We start from the raw sequence: 17,133 nt of genomic DNA, 5'->3' as shown, positions 1-17,133 counted from the left end.
GGTGCCACCAGAAGTTTCAGGCTTTCACTGCATGACCCAGGTGGAACAGCCCCACACAAGACCTTTGACTGTGTTGTTTTTTACATGGTGCACATCTCTGCACACCTAAAATGCATTAGACACAGGTGGTGTGGGCAGGACATGAACTGCATTTCTGCAGGAACTGTCGATGTGACAAAGGATGAAGAGGAGAAGTGATCTTCCCTGCTCCCAGAGGGCATGGGATTTTGCAGCAGCTGGAATTTGGGTGCTAGACAAATCAACAGGAAATCTTGACCTCTGTATTCAAGGGGGCTGCTTCTGATGCTTCCCAAATGACCTGACCAAGAAGTCAGCCTTGAACATGACCAGAAACGTGGCCACCCTGGAGAGTGGTAGAACGAAGCTCAAACATCGACGGATTTTAGTCCACTGGCTCCTCCAGCTGATAGCAACGCTTCCTCAGCGAGTGCAGAATAGGGGAGAGAGAGAAGAGGGTATTTAATATGGGATATTGAATCACGTAGACACCCCATTCCAGAAAGACCCATGGCTTGGGAGCAAGAATGACCTGTCAGAGAGCAAGGCCTTCTGTACACAGTGCTGAATGTGGGGTGTGCGCTTTGGGCTGTATTTCACAAGAAGGACCACTGGAGCAGAGTGTTCAGTGAAGAGCAAGTTGAAAACAAGCCCCCTCTGCGATGCACCACAGGAGGAACAAATGTGATCCATGGAGAGGAAAGGTACCTCCTGAGTCCAGGTCTGGTACCACCGTTTCCCATGTTGGAGAAATCGGGAATCAGAAGGCAAGTACATGCATCATGCCACAGAGAAGTCTTCTATCCAGAAGAAAGAAGAGAAGCCGACCTCACTTGTAAGATAAATTTAAGATGCAATTTCACTACAGTCTGTAAGTGCCTGCATGAGTAGATAATTTCTGATCAGAGACAGCTCTTTCATTTGGCAGAAAAGCAGCAGAAACCCCAGCGGCTGAAAGCAGAAGAGATGAAGAGCAGGCACAAGGTGCAGATTTCTAATAGAGATGGTGATGAACACTTTTCTGCAGTTGTAATGGATTTTCTATTACATGAAGCCCTTTCTTAAATCGAGGCTAGCAATCCCTAAAAGCTACGTGCTTTACCTCAACCCAGACATGATGAGTGCACAGAGGCTCTGCAAACAGCCTCCTGTGGGCTGCCTGTGACATACCAGAGGCTGGATTTGGTGGTCACATTGTCCCTTACAGTATTAAAACGCCAAGCACGCTGGAGAAGTCAGACAACACGGTCTGCTATGAACCACCGCTGCCAGTAACCTTTGATAGATATTCAGGAAACTGCCCTCTTGGTATTACTCCCTTTTTCCTCCAAAGCAACCAATTCAGCAACATGCACACACTGCACACAAAACTAATTTCTGGTCAGGCCCTGTGGGATCTGCTTCAAATCCAGATGGTCCAGCAGTCTGATTGGGACAGACCAGCGCATGATACGACTGTAAGATAATATGTGCTCTGTTTCCCTCCACTGAACGCCTGCTGCAGTAATGCAGTTAAACATGATAACCCTGTTGTGACCAGCACTCTGCATCCCTTTACTCTTACTGCAAGCAGTGTGAGTTCACTGAAATGCAGCAGACATTGAAGGCAGCAAGCTGGGTCGGAGGTCTCCCACCAAGGGCTGCTCTTTATCACCGCTCTGCCTCAGCACACTTACTGAGTACGTGTGCAGCATCTGGCTGATGCTTATTGAAGAGGTGATGTCTCTAAAACCTGTTGCTATACAGAATCCCAGACTGGTTTGGGTTGGAAGGGACCTTAAAGCTCATCCAGTTCCAGCCCTCGCCAAAGGCAGGGACACCTTCCACTAGAGCAGCTTGCTCCAAGCCCTTTCCAACCTGGCCTTGAACACTGTCAGGGATGGGGCAGCCACAGCTTCTCTGGGCACCCTGTGCCAGGGCCTCAGCACCCTCACAGGGAAGAATTTCTTCCTAATGTCTCATCTCAATCTCCCCTCTGTCAGGTTAAAGCCATTCCCCCTTGTCCTGTCCCTAAATGCCCTTGCAAAAAGTCCCTCTCCATTCTTTGTCCTGGTGACGTATTATTTATTTATTCTATTTTCCCTATTTGTTTATTTCTTTTTTACTATTTTGAGTTTTGCAGTTGCTCCCTTTCAGTTGCAAAGGTCTTTAAATGATGCATTATCCACTAACCCTGACCTGGTCCAGCACCTCCTGTTTCCCCAACTCCCAGCCTGAATTGTCCTGTCAGTTGAGCAGCCAGCCTTGCAGAATGGGCTCACAGAGGTCTCTTCTTGCTTGGAAAGCTTTCCATATATAACCTTGCAAAACCAAAATGTACCAGGGGCAAAAAAAAACCTGGATACAGCTATCCAAGCACGTTCTTCCTCCTGTTTCCATATGAACATCTGCCTTGGGATGTTTTCCTGACACCCACAGCCGGTCTCCCTATAGCTCATGGACTGCACTGCGTAGCATCAGTCTGAAAGCTCAGGGAAGTGCTGATGGGAAAGGGAATCACTCTGGGCACCGGCTGCTATTAACAGGATTCATAGGAGGGAACTTGGAGACTGCTGAAGGTGACTTCCCAGCCATTGCTCCCTTCACCTAGGGCTGGTTAATAAAGGTTAATATCCCTTGGCAGGACTAAGTATCTCCAGACTCCAGTGGCTTCTCCTTTAAGGGAGAAAAATAAATCAAGCACAAATGAAGTGTAATCACTCTCATAACCTCTTAATAATGTATCTGTGCAGAAATCCAGGGACATAAAGTGTGTGTGTCCTATGGGGTCAGACCAATGGCCCATTGAGCCCCATGCTCTGCCTCTGACAGCAGCAGCAAGACATGACATAAACCTGGCCATTTTGCAGTCCATACCTTGCACTTCCTCAGCACCCACCACTGCTGCCTAAGAGGTATCCTGTGTTCTGCTGAGCATGTCCCATGGGAGAAAAGAAACTAAACCTATATTCCCAGATCCACAACACATCCCTAGGTGTGCCCTGGCACAGGGTGCCCAGAGAAGCTGTGGCTGCCCCATCCCTGGCAGTGTTCAAGGCCAGGTTGGACGGGGCTCGGAGCAAGCTGCTCTAGTGGAAGGTGTCCCTGCCCGTAGCAGGGGGCTGGAACTGGATGAGCTTAAAGGTCCCTTCCAACCCAAGCCATCCTATGATGATTCCATGATTTACTGCACCGTTTTCTTCAGTTCCTAATGTGCAGAATGAAGAAGATACTGTTTTCTCATCTGCGGTGACCAGCGAATTCACTAGTGTAAGGTGTAAGATCCTGAAGGGAAATGGCTATACAAGAAAGTACCTAAAGCACTCAAGACCCACACTAGCCTGCCTCTTTGCCCGTGCTGCAGAGCTCTCTGGAAAGGGAACCCCACCATGCTCAGGTCCCCAAGGGAATGTCTAAACATGTTTTCTGGATACCTACTCCCAGGGGTTGCTGAAGCTACAGGAGCTTGGGTCTTATCAGCACGATGCAGGACAATCCAAGCCTGTGCAAACTGGAAACATTAGGAGAAAGCAGGTACGTCGTGGGGCTCAACATGCATAAACACCTCCAGGGCTGCCTCTTCATGTTGCGGAAGACATATGACCAGGAGGTGCTTGGGAACACTGAGAAGAGGGGTTAGATGGAAGAGGACATGGCTTAGGAGCCACCTTCTCTCTTTGCATTTTCACGCTCATGTCCCAGGGATGAGTTTCACAGCAGCATCCAGCAGTTTGTATGGGAATAAAGGAAGGCAGGTTTAATTTGAAAGCACTACGTTTCCTTTCTTCTTTCCCTCCCCAGAACATTCTATTTATTTCATTTTCAGAAACTGTTTCAGACATACATCGCCGGGAAAAGAAACAAAAAAGGTTTTAAGAGAGTGCTCAGATGTATTCTTTTATGCTCACATATGAATAATTCAATTTGCTGCCATCAATAGCTTGGGTTTCTCTAAATAAGCCATCTATCTAGGGGCTAGGAGGGAAACTAGCAGGAGCGTAATATGACAAATGATGTTTCTGGATAAAAGATGGCACTGCATTTACACATGAACTCTAACAGGAAGGTATTGCAGCTGGTAACTCATGTACTATTTCATTGTTACCACATTTGACAAGTTGTCTGCCCATTAGTTTTGGTGTAAAGAACTCATAAGATATTTATAAACGTTCCAGAGATACCTACATAGGAAATCATTTGATTTCAGGGCTGGGCACCAAAGAGAGAAGTTTAAAGCTTTGACAGAAAGCACAGCCTTCTGTGCCCAGGCCTCATAATTGCTGGAGCAAAGTGGGGCTGTTAATGCTAATGAGAGATGTGTCTGAAACCTTTCTCCCTCCAGACAATTACGATTTGCTCAGGCAGAATAACATCGCACCAGGACCTGAGGAGCACTGCTATTAAAAACCAAATTAAACATGAACAAGTTGCAGCGATGTGCAGGGCCCCTGCTTCGGATCACAGAATCCCAGACTGGTTTTGGGTTGGAAGGGAACTGAAAGCTCATCCAGTTCCAAACCCCGCCACACACAGGGACACCTTCCACTAGACCAGGGTGCTCCAAGCCCCTGTGTCCAACCTGGCCTTGAACACTGCCAGGGATGGGGCAGCCACAGCTTCTCTGGGCACCCTGTGCCAGGGCCTCAGCACCCTCACAGGGAAGAATTTCTTCTTAATGTCTCATCTCAATCTCCCCTCTGTCAGGTTAAAGCCATTCCCCCTTGTCCTGTCCCTACAGGCCCTTGTCAAAAGCCTCTCTCCAGCTTTCTTGTTGTCCCCTACAGTACCACTTTGAAGAGACACCCAGAGCAAGCACCCTACATTGCAAAGGCGCCTAAAAATCCCACCAAGAAAAGCAAAAAGGTTTTTAATACAAACTAGATTTTTCCTTTGTCCTGCTTACTTTTCCAGTCCTTTTTAGCCTGTTCTCCAACACCTGGCTAAAGAAGGTCTTGCTGGGTTTGGATTGACAAGAGGGAGACGTATTTTTTTGCTGCCTAAATGTGGGGCTGGATGTGTCAATAACTCCATTAGGCAATTCCTGCTGCAGTCACTTGCATCACTACCGCATGAGAGGAACTAGGGCAAAAAGGCAGCAGCTAGGGATTTTGTTTTGATTAAAGAAACGAGGCTTCCCACAGCCAATTTTGAAGTGCTGTAGAAGGGTGTGATTTGAGCAAACACCCTTCACATGCCTCCGAGAGGAACTTTTTGTCTCCCTGCAGAGGCACTGAATGCTGTATTACTGGCACACGCTGGGAAAAACACCTCTCTTTTCCTGCCTTATGAATACAGGGGGGAAAAGAGAATAAAGGAGAAGTGAGGCTCTTGTTGGGTTGCCCCTGTGCTGATCACAGGCGAGACACTGGTATTACGGGAGGTGAAAATGGAAGTTTTAGGACTTGTTATATCTCAATGGAGAAAACCCCAGCAGAAGAGAAACACCAGCAAATAGTTGAAGCTATGGCTCTGCTCCATGCAGTCAAATGGTCTCTGCTAGGTCCTAGCCTCTGTAACCAACACTGGGTGAAGCAGCATGATGCACACCTTCCATTCCCACATACACGAATCTGTGCCGTACTTGAGCAGCCGGTTTCTACCAAACCCAAACAGATTTCTTTGGAAGTAAAAACAATGCATCATTTAAGAAAGCATAAAGTTGGTTTCCATAGTCTGCCCCATTTGGAGAACAAAATGCGTCTGGCTTTACTGTAAGCAATCAATGATGCATAGGAGCCTAAAAGAAAACATTGCATTTGGGATCTAATGAAGTGTTTCACTCCATCAGCAAATAAAATCTTTTATTTCAGAGATATGGGATTCATTGCGGTTTGAAACCCAAAGACTTCTGATTTTGTGTTCATTCCCAGACAGAAATGTTTCATATTTGATCCATTATGCAAAACAATCTGCTTATGCCTAGCTCAAGGCAGGAGAAAGTAAGAGACTATTAAGTTGGAATGCTAAGACAAGCTCTATGTATGCGGATGGATGCTGCCAGGCCCAACCTTACACAGCATTTAAGCACACGGGTCACCTTCAGTTTCTGATCAGCCCATTCAGAGACAGGAGGGAAATGCTGGTCTCCCAGTGGGACACTAGTGGGAATTTTGCCATTAGTATCCACGAAGTTGGGATGTACCCAACAAGCAAAGACGAGTGACAGCTGACTGTCCTGTCTGGAGAAGACGGTGATACAGCCGATCCCATGCAGACCAGCTCTTAGAAGCTGCACACCTAACCCCAAACATGTCCTCCTCCCTCCCCAGCCTTCCCCACGTATCCCAAAGGACATCTGACCTCTAGCTCCTGGAAGTCCTCCTCTTCCTCCACATCATAGGAAAGCGTGTGAATCTTGATGTCATCTGCTGAGAGGTCGATGAACTTGCTGTCCGTGTACTCCAGGCTGTCTTTGGTGGGAGAGCGGTCCTCGATGAAGGTAGTCTCACAGCACTCTGAGCTGATGCTCTCGCCCCACGAGCGCAGCACGTTCTCTGAGTAGAGGATGATGTTGGGCCGGTAGTGAGATTCCACTGTCTGCTGCAGCATGTTGGGGTCCAGGAGCTGCTGCACAGGGTCATTCCTGCCGTTCTCCAGGCAGCCCGAAGAGGAAAGACTGCCCGCTCGGTGGGTCTGGTACTGCGGGGTCGGGTACACAGAGACCAGCCCGTCTCGGCTCTCTGCCACCAAGTTCCTTGTATTAATTAATCCATTCCTTTTCCCGGCTTCGGTGATCTTATTGTGCATTAGCACACTGTTCTGCTCCACCACGCCGTCCATACTGGGAGGTGTCCGAGGGAGTAGGACGAGTGGCCTTTGTTTTCTTGTACCTTAGAGACAGGTCACACTGGGGCAGTGGCTCCCATTTTCCTGGGGAAGAAAGGAAACGGATATCAAGGTGAGGACAAAAGCAATGAATCAAGGCACCCAAATCAGTTTGTCTTCTGTACCACTTCAAGAGGTAATGAGTGGAGACTCAATATCAGCCTTCCAGCATCTGAAGGGGGCCTACAAGGATGTCAGAGGGGGAATCCTCAGGGACTGTCGTGGTAGGACAAAGGGGAATGGCTTTAACCTGACAGAGGGAGATGGAGATGGAGATGAGACATTAGGCAGAAATTCTTCCCTGTGAGGGTGCTGAGGCTCTGGCACAGGGTGCCCAGAGAAGCTGTGGCTGCCCCATCCCTGGCAGTGTTCAAGGCTGGGTTGGATGGGGCTCAGTTCCTCCTGAGCTGGCTTGAAAAATGTTCAAGGCTCCCATGGGACACCAAGCATCCACCCCACTTGAAGCCAGAGAGATTTGGCATGGTCCTGGAATGCCTCAGGAGATAGAAGGGAGCCTGTGCTGTTGCTCAGTCCTGCCACAGATCTAAGCATCCATTTGGCTGGTGGTTACCTGCCATGCATTTAAAGCAGCCTTGTAAACCAATCTTGCAGGTTCTGAGTGACACTTTTCCCTTGGGATGGAGGAAAAAAAAACCATCCAAACTGAGGCAAGGAAAAGACAGGGACCATCCTTGCCGCACAGAGCTCCTCCAGCAATAGGGCAATGCATTGCTGAAGACATCCTCTCCGGAGTCCCGCATAGCAGTGCAGCTTGCATGCCTTGGGGAAGGTCAGCACAGAGAGATGCGGATGGCAGCAAGCAATCAAGGAAAACTGTTTAACCCTACAGTTGTTCCTGGCTGTAGTTACCAGAATCTGACCCAATGTTCTTGGCTCTGCAAGTGTATTGCTTAATGATAAAGAGCGGGTGAGACTTTCATGCCGCTTCATTGTAACATCTTAACAGGAGAAAAGAAAAGGAAATAAAATAAGGTGGCATTGATTTTTCCTTTCCAGGTGAAATTCCCAAGTGCCTGCCCATTAAGTTTAAATCAATAGCACCTTGATTGCCAGTGCATTCTGATGCATAGCTCTAACAAGGTCAATTGCTGTCTAGGGAAACAGAGAAACTGTTGAGGTACCCAGAGATCCTTCATCAATATAAAGGCAGGATTAAGAGCATTGTCAGCCACAAATGAAATTTCACGTCCTCAGGGATAAAAGAGAACCTCCCCTGGGATTTTCTCTTCTCAGTCACTGGCTGAAGGGATTTAAATCAGATTTCCAAGGCCTTTGTAACCAGCTGCTACCTTGGTGCTGGTGGGAGAATAAGACTCAAAGGCTGGAGTTCATTTCACCCACTGCAGACACCCAAAGTGCTTCTTGGGGGAAAGTAATTGCAAGGTGAACAGGACTGGTGGGCTCAGTTTCTCTCTGGAGCAACCATACCCATGTGATATACAGGGTGGGGGCTCTCAGCTTAGTACCAACCTTCAGATGAGTGAAGCCAGGTGAAATGAGTCCCCTGTGTTCAGATGGAGGACAACGGAACGTGGCCATGAGTGATGTTCAGGGGCCAAAGGCAGCACGTGCTTATGCAGTGGCTCAGAGCCTGTATCCTGCCTTCAGGGACTCCCTGGAGGTGGATTCAGCCACCATCCTTTCAGCAAGGGCTCTCACTGACCTGACCCAGGCCAGGTTCACAGGCCTGCATTAAGATTGCCCAAGTTTCCAGGTCAAACTGCAGCCCAAAGGATGGAGCAGGTAACCTCCCATAGACCACCTGGGGGAACTGGAGGATGCCTTCCCTGCAGGGAGCCAACACTCAAAGCCAAAAGAGACACTCTCATTACCTAGGACAGCAGTGAGGTTTCAGAATGATGCTGACAGGAAAACAAAACTCATCAGAGACCTTTAAATAAGAGATCTGTTCAGTCTGCTCCGAGATGCAGGGTTAATTTAACGGGTTTGAGCCAGGTTTCATTTGTCCTTGCACAGTTTGGGTTTTTCCCCCATAAACCACTCACTAGTACCCAGGCTGACCAGAAATAATTCTGCATTTCAGACTCGAGGCTGGAACCAGAAAGGAAAACCAAATTCAAGCTACTGACAAATATATCAAAGTTCACTCTAATTTCTGCCTTGGGATTAGACATTTATACCCAGGTCTCTGGCATTAAAAGTGAAGCCATTAGTTACTATAACCTTCATTCTTTCTGATTTCTTGCATTTCTTTTCCCCCTCTCTTTCTTATTTCAATAAGAAGTTGCAACCAGTGCCAAGATACTCAGTCTGCAATGCTGTGCTTTATTAAGCTATCACTTGTGCTACAGCAGAGCCCAGCCACAGTAGCTGCAGTGAGAGCTACGCTCTGCTGGGTGCTCTGCAGCCTCCTGCTATGATGACAGGGGCTGACAAACTAATTAAGCAAAGGGTGTGAGGCAGGTAAATGCAAGCTGGAGAGAGGGCAAGGAGTGAAGAGCTGAACACTCTGCCCCAGCCCGACAAGGAGCAGAAGCCAGCTTTGCTACTGCCTTCCACCCCCAAACACCTTTGCTCTCCTGTGACGTGGCAGGATGCTGTGGTCCTTCTGCCTCCATGGGGCTCCCCCCTTTACACAGCTGTAGCACAGCCTCAGAGTGCTTCAGCCTCTTGCAAACCCCTGCCAGGTACCAGAAGTCCTGTATGAACAAGCAATTCAGTTACCTCTGAAATACCAGGCTACAGCTGAAACACCCCAGCCCTTCCCTCATGACAGACCAGGACATTCATCCAGACAGACCAAACATCATCAGGTTTATTGGATACGATGGCAAGCTATGGTGAGGCTGAAGGCAGGGTCCCCATCCACTACCAAGGCTTACGGCCATACCCACTGCCTTGCCCTGCAGTTCTTGCAGAGCATCAGCCAGGAGAAAGGGCTCAAAGAGCTCATGTATCTCTGCATGGGACCCTGGATATCAGCAGAAATCCTCTCCCCATGAAGACAGTCAAGCATTGGAAAAGGTTGCCCAGGAAGGCTGTGCAGTCTCCATCCCTGGAGGTTTTTAAGACCCAACTGGATAAAGCTCTGAGCAACCTGGTATGACCTCATAGTTAACCCTGTTTTAACCATGAGACTGGACTAGAAACTGTGTGAGGTTCCTTCAGCTTGAGTTACGATCCTATGATCCAACTCCCTCTGCTTCAAAGTGATCCCCACTGTCTTCTGTGCTCCCAACAAGACGTTTGCTGCTCCCACATCCTTCTGCCAACCCCTCAGCGACTCAAAACCTAACAACACCAGCATGGCCAGAAGGAACAACAACCACTTTTTGCAGGGCTGTGCCATGAGCAGGAACTGGAGCAGCCTCACAAATCCCAGATCCACTAGGGTTGGTGCTGGTTCCCTCACAGAAAGCAGAAAGGAGAAAGCCTCTTGAAGAGCAGACAAGCCAAATGGTGAGAGCTGCAGCCTGATGAAGGGTTGGAGGATGCAGGTTTCCTGGTGCAAGCTTTCAGTTATAAGGGATAATACAATTAACTTCATCATGGTTTAAGGTATTCCAAATACCTGGAAATTGCAACAACACATATGGACCTTTTAATTGAGAGAAGCCTTCACGCAATGCATAGGTTTGGAGAGCTGATTACAAAGTGAAATATTTAAGGAAAGGAGGGGGGGGAAATCCCTTTCCCACTTGTATTTTTCTTCTTTGTTTTAGCTGGGCTTATTAAAGTGGTTTTGGTTTAAGAGAACGTTGCTATTTCAGCAGCTGAAATTCCTTTTGACCTATTAAGTAAACTACAGGGAGTTTTGTAAGGCAATGCAACTAGCTCACACTGGGAGAATTAGGAATGCATGCATTAGTGATAGCTAAATGTTTACTTGCTAAGAGTGGAAGCAAGAAGACCTCCATGCTATTTTAGCATTACCAACATGCAGCAAATCCACTGTGAGATACGGACCTGTCCTGCCCTGAAAGGAGGCACTCAAGAGTGCAGTGAAGTGGCCAAGGTCACATCAGACACAGTAGCGGAGATGGAAACAAAATCCAGGTCCCCTGATTGCCTGTCCAGAGGTGTATTTAAATGTGGAAACAATTACCATATGCATATTAGTTCTGTCTGAATAATTGATTGCTTGATTCAGTAGCTGAACCAAAGAAGGGGGGAGGAGAAAGGAGGAATTACCTTGTGTTGACTTAAAACATTATCCCTGCAACAAAATATTTCCTTTTGAGCAGATGGAAGCGTCTCGCCTGAGCCAAAATTAAATGTGAGTTTCATATATTTATTTTTAATTGAACAAACTGGGGTTTAGTTCAATTTTCCTCCAGTTGCCTCCAAGGAAAACCTGGCGCGTTCTGGCTTTTCTAGCAGTCCTCCTTCCCGACTCTTCCGAGAGCCTCAACTCTTGGTTGAGTTCAGTCCAAATTCACCACTTGTATCGTCCGATGATAAAACTGTGCTTTCCAGGTCACAAATAACTGCCCTGACTAACAACACATGACTGTCATGTAAATAGCCCTAACTGCATCTCCACATCAGCAGTGCCTTTTGAGCCTAACACACTCTCTCCTGCCTTCTCCTTCTCTCCTGGCTGCAGATATAGACCTTCCACTCTGAGCCTGGCTATCCAGTAGCACACGCAGCACAGGATGCCATCACACCAGCTTGTATCTGTGGTTCAGCACTGTGGTTCAGAGGGTCCCCAATACCACTGAACAGGACCATTTGAGAACCCCAAATGTATTCAGCCTCATCATACCCCTCTGAGCCCCACCTCCATTGCAGACTGGGGAGATGGAGTTACGAGCAGTGATTCTTGCTTCATAAAGACCTATCTTTCCTAACAGAAGGCTAAGCTGACCTTCATTCTCCCTTCATCCATCCCAGAAAGCTGTTCCGTAAAACTCTCTTGATTATGTCCAGCACATTAAAACTAACCTTCGGGAGATAATAAAGAGAGAGACACATAATGAAGTAGCTCAGGTCACTACCTTCTGCAGCATGGTCAGGCTGAAGGCTCTTTTGTCAGCTTGAGGAGCAGTAAATTGTGCTGCCTTTCACTTTTGAAGCAAGCAAATACAGCTGTGCTCTGGGGTGTATAATTGCATCCTTAATTGCTGAGTGTCTTCATGAGAAAAACTTCTTCCTAAGTGAGCTCCTCAGTCTTCTTGGTCCCTATGCCGCAGAGTCTGGATTAGTTGCTGAGGGTCAATCTAGATTTAAGGATCTGGGAAAGACTAAGCTACCACCAAACCCCTCTGCCTAGTTTTAGTATTGCAACAGAATATTTCCAGCTCAGAAGAAGCTACCTGATGCTCTGCCCTGTAGGAGTCTGCAGCAAGCCAAAGTCCCTCCTGTACACAGCAGAGCAACTAAATGAACCCCGAGATGCTCACCCACGAATATCAACATTACAGCATCACCCGGGCCTCTTGGTCTGCCTGCACCAACTCCAGCACTTCCCTTTGACACAAAATCCCTGTTTAACTGTGTCTTTAGCCAGGCTGGCCCACAGACAGCGGCACCCAGATGTGGCTCAAGGGCTAAACTCACTCAGGTCTCATTCCTGATGGGCAGCCAAGCACCCGCACAGCCCAGTTCTTGCATACACCCAGCTCATCTGGCTCTACTCGCACTCCCACGTTGCATGCGAAAAGCAAAGCAGGACAACGCGCCAGCCTCACACTTGTGCTGCCTGTAACACACCAATACTACGCTCTAGGCTGGGATTTGAGGTGTTCCCGAAGCAGGAGTGGTAAATAAAGAGAGGACAGAACAGGAGCACAGCCTGGTGGTGAAGGCTCGGTGCAGAATGAAGGTTCCCATTACCTCCTGCCCTGAGCAAAGCACCCCAGGGCTGTCAGTCACTTTGCTAAAAGAAGGCTTCTGTAATAGTGTGAAATTGCCAGTGCCAGTTTATCAGGGCGAGGATGATTTGATTAAGCAGCCACTGCTGGGGCAATAAAATCGGCCTTGCTTCATCAGGCTCCAGAAGAATTGCAGAGCCAGGAATACGCTGTGGGACACAAGCTTTACAGGGTGATTCAGATGTAGCCAGACTGGTAGCTGGAGGCATCCAGGGTAGGCAGGGAAACACTGAAATGTAGCGTCAGTGGGTGTAGATTGACCTTTACGGACCTTTTTTAATCCCATACTCATCCCTCCCTGCAGAAGTCAGAGCTGAAATGAATAATGGGGCTCATTAGACTTGGGGCATTACCAGAGCCTGAAGAAAAATCCCATAACCTCCTCCCTCTGAGAGGAGAACAACCATGGGACCAAGAAGATTTCTATATGGGAGGCATGGGCATCTGGCTGGCTGCAGATCAGCTCCCCATTGCCTCCACGCTCTTGCAAGCCATGTGCAGTGGGGAGAAGGGATATGGTTTTGTTGCAGTGAGCACACGAATAGGAGCTGGAAGGCTTTAATTATGCCATGATTGTCTTCCAAGCAAATTATCCATTCACAAGCTCTGTTTCAGAGCTCTTCGTTCTCCCTGGGGATTTTTAAGGGGTCCAAGCTCTCAACTCAAGCACATAAACCCCATTAAAGCGCTGCTTGAATGATGCCAACTTGATGTGAACCGTCAGTTCATTCATCCCGTGCCTCATTGAACTAAAGCCTTAAAGCTTAAGAACAGAAATGCTTCACAGCATGGATTTGGATGGATGGTTAAGAGAGAACTTCACACATTCAGGTTGTATATAGACGCATACACACGAATACACATCTAGAAGAATGCTAGGTATAAACTGTGCTAACAGCGTGCTAATGACTCACACCTGGCATGTTCTGCACCTCTGTTTTGAAATTCAGTTTTTGCTGGTGCAAGGAAAATAACCAGAGTTTTCCACTCTCTCCATGTGATGACACCAAACTCGAAGCACAACATCTTTCGATTCTTAGGTGCGGTAAGTTGCACCACTCTACCCAAATCCTCAGAGTCACACCTGATGAGGAGCATTTTGCTGTCATCTCTTTGCTCAAAGTAGTTTCCAACTTTTACTAGGGAAAGAGCATTGAGAAACCTTTGATTTGATAATCAGGGGATGTGCCTTCAGACACCAGCAGATGCTCACACACACACAGGCACTATTCACATTTGTCAAAGCAAAGCCACTGAACATGCAGAGTAATTTCCTCCTGTTTAAACCTCTGCAGTTCTTTCCCACTTTTTCCCAATGGCCCTGTACAAACAATAACCTGCAAGGAGTCGAATCCCCAAAGCGAAGAAAACATTCGGAAGTCCCAGTGTGTTGTCTGCAATCTTAATAACCACATAGGCAGTATTAAAAACTCTCCTGAGCAGAAGGATTTGTAGCTGTCTGCGGATAGGAATTCACAGTAAAGACCAAAACCTCTTATCCAACTATGTTGCACCATCGCTCCAACACTATCCTCAGAATCCAAAGTACTTTGAATTCACAAAGCAGCCTTCCTCAAGCTAAATGCATAGTGGTGGTGGCCATCTACACCAGTACTGCATTGCATCTGCATTTGTACAACGAAGAGCGTCCCTGTGCCTGTGAGACTGATTCCAGCACCAGTGGTGGGAGACATCTGCTCTGCCACTTAATAAAACGGGACTTCATTTAATTCCTACAAATGCATTTCTCCTATGTACAGCCTGGCGTGACCTGTAGTTACCAGGATGCCAACAAAGTGTCACCTTGGCCAGTAAAATCAAAAGTGGCTTATTCTTTGGGGTAAGATAATTGGAAACTAATCTGGAGAGCATCTAAATGCAGCTACTTTGAAGATGATAGCTCATTAACTATAATTAAGAGCAAGTCATTTAAATACATGAATGTAGAAAAGTGCATTCTCTGCTCTGACTGCAATAATCCCCCTGAAAGTACCAGCTAACTGGGTTTAAGAATATCAAAGCATCTTTTAATTGTTGTTAATGCCCTGTTTAGGAGGGATTAATGCCTAATTATTTGTGATTTGAATATTTAAGCTCCCTGGAAAGTTTAGGGTGTTTTTTTTCTTTGGCTTCATTCTCTCTCATTACACACTGAGGCTGCAGCCTCTTGGCTCCAGCTGTTTTGAAGACACAGCTCAACAGATTGCTCTCCAGAGGAACTCCTGCCACTGCTGCTCTTATGGGGGGACAAAACCTACCACGACCACCACCACTCCAGCACAGACCATTGCACCTCTCCTCAGCACACTCTGGACCAGCAAGAGCTGCCAGTCCTCCTCCAGGAAGCTTTGCACTCCTGCAGTGCCGGTTCCAGAAAGGTCTCAATGCACTTGCCAGCCTCTTCCGACTGAATCATAGAATCAACCAGGTTGGAAAAGACCCTCAAGCTCATCCAGTCCAACCAATGCACTTGCCAGCCTCTTCCGACTGAATCATAGAATCAACCAGGTTGGAAAAGACCCTCAAGCTCATCCAGTCCAACCATGACCCAGCACTGCCAACGCCACCACTAACCCACGGCACTGAGGACCTCTTCTACACCGTCTGTGAACACTTCCAGGGATGGTGACTCCACCACTGCCCTGGGCAGCCTGTTCCAATGCCTGACTGCCCTTTGGGGAAGAAATTGTTCCTCATCTCCTGTCTAAACTTCCCCTGGTGCAGCTTGAGGCTGTTTCCCCTTGTCTTATCCCTTGTTCCCTGGGAGCAGAGCCCAGCCACCTCCTGGCTCTATCCTCCTTTCAGGTAGTTGTAGAGAGAGATTAGGTCCCCCCTGAGCCTTCTCTTCTCCAGACTAAAGGTTATTCTTGATCTTCTGAAGGGTTCTCCTTGATCCCTTATGGGATGCTTTAGGAGGATGGGGCAGCCATGGGGGACCTATCCAAGGTCACCCCTCTCAGCACCTGAGTAGCAGAGACCACTCCTGCCTCTTCACCTGAACCATCGCTCTCTCTAACTTGGCTGTCACTGCCAGCAAACTAAAGGATGGGAAGAAAAATAAATTCAACGCGGCGCCTCTTGAGCAGGGACAGGGCAGCGCAGCCCCTCTTCCCCTTCCCAGCCCAGGGTCTACCCTGCACAGGCAGGGTACAGGGTACTGGCAGGGAAAGATGCTCTGCCCCCATGATCTGGAGGGGTTCCTCCTGGCCAAGGGAAGGGAAAAGGAGCACCCCACGCGCACCTTCCCTTCCAGCGCTCCCAATACAAACCTTGCCCCTGGAAAAGCCGGATCCCTCCTTCACTGACACCCCCCTCCCCAACCCCGGGCAAGACCGGGCGTGTACGGCACCGAAACAGCACCGCGGCGGGTGTCCCCCCGGCTGGGGCAGGATCCCTGCGGCCCCGGGGTGGCTCCAAACCCCCGCGGCTGCCCACCGGGAACCCCGGTCCGGAGGATGGGGATGGAGAGGGTTGGTGCATCGCTCCCCAGAGGGAATGGGGTGGAATGAGAGGGAATGGAATGGGATGGGAAAAGGGGGTGTCGCTCACCTGCAAGGTGACCCGCAGCGCGGTGCTCCCTCGCTCCCTCCCTCCCATCCGCCGGGGGCTGCAGGAGGGGCTGCCGGGGGGGACCGGCTCAGCGCCCGGCCGGGGACAGCGGCACCATCCCGACAGGCGGGAACCGGGACCGGAGGCTGGAGACCGGGGACCGGGCAGGGCTAGCGGGCGGCGGGGCTGCACCGCCGGGCTGCACTGTGCGCTTAACTCCCGGGGAGGAGGAGGAAGGGGAGGAGGAAAGGAGGAGAACCAGCCCTGCGTGGCAGCGCGGCCAACTTTCCTCCTGCAGCAGGAGCAGCATCACATCCCTCGCTGCTTATCCCCCCCCTCCCCCGGCAAAATCTCCTCCTCCTCCTCCCCGGCCCTTCCTCCCAGCCGGGGTGTCTCCGCTCAGCGCCCACTCCGGGGGTATCGGCTGCCCCCCACTCCTTGCTCTGCCAACGAGGCTCCCGCAGTCACGCAGGCACCTATGTGCTGGCAGCTGCCTGTGCTGCTGGGGGATGCACCAGCTCCCCGAGGCGATGGGGAGCTCCAGCAGGTCTGAGGAACTTTGCGTGTTTAATTTCTCAAGTGAGAGCGTGCCAGGCTGTGTGCTGCAGCACTGGGGAGGGGAGGAAGGGGGGTGTTCCCTTGTCTTCCTAACCTGTGCGTAATGCGGGTGAGCTTGGCTCGTTCATCCCCCTTCCCATCCCCAACAGTCCTGCTAGCCAAGTCATTGCCTAAAAGCTTCTCTGACACTTCTTTCTAGATGCTTCAACATCTACGGCTCAAAATGCTGCTGGAATATTACATGCCTGGTTTAGAGCACTGCTTGCCTTGGCCACTGCAGGTAGAGAGACACGAGGCCTTTTTATAGAATCCCAGACTGGTTTGGGTTGGAAGGAATCTTAGAGCT

The 17,133-nt window shown here is 49.1% G+C and overlaps 1 protein-coding gene across 2 annotated transcripts in view; it reads right to left on the bottom strand.

Moving 5' to 3' along the window:
- The window catches only part of SYNDIG1 (synapse differentiation inducing 1), a 57,050-nt gene extending 40,485 nt beyond the window's left edge, over positions 1 to 16,565 (bottom strand). For both annotated transcript variants that reach the window (XR_009747171.1, XM_061475175.1), the window contains exons 1-2: positions 16,230 to 16,565; positions 6,298 to 6,867 (exon numbers count right to left, since the gene is read on the bottom strand). Coding sequence is in view for 1 of the 2 variants with exons in the window: in XM_061475175.1 (XP_061331159.1) it covers positions 6,298 to 6,777 (480 nt within the window). In the remaining variant the exon portion in view is untranslated. The remainder of the gene's footprint in view (positions 1 to 6,297; positions 6,868 to 16,229) is intronic.
- Positions 16,566 to 17,133: the final 568 nt, after the last annotated feature.

This window comes from Pezoporus flaviventris, unplaced genomic scaffold (genome assembly GCF_033815535.1).
Source record: "Pezoporus flaviventris isolate CSIRO_AGI_PZ_B2104156 unplaced genomic scaffold, CSIRO_AGI_Pfla_v1 ptg000083l, whole genome shotgun sequence".
Lineage (NCBI taxonomy): Eukaryota > Metazoa > Chordata > Aves > Psittaciformes > Psittacidae > Pezoporus > Pezoporus flaviventris.
This window is presented reverse-complemented; position numbering and strand designations above follow the sequence as displayed.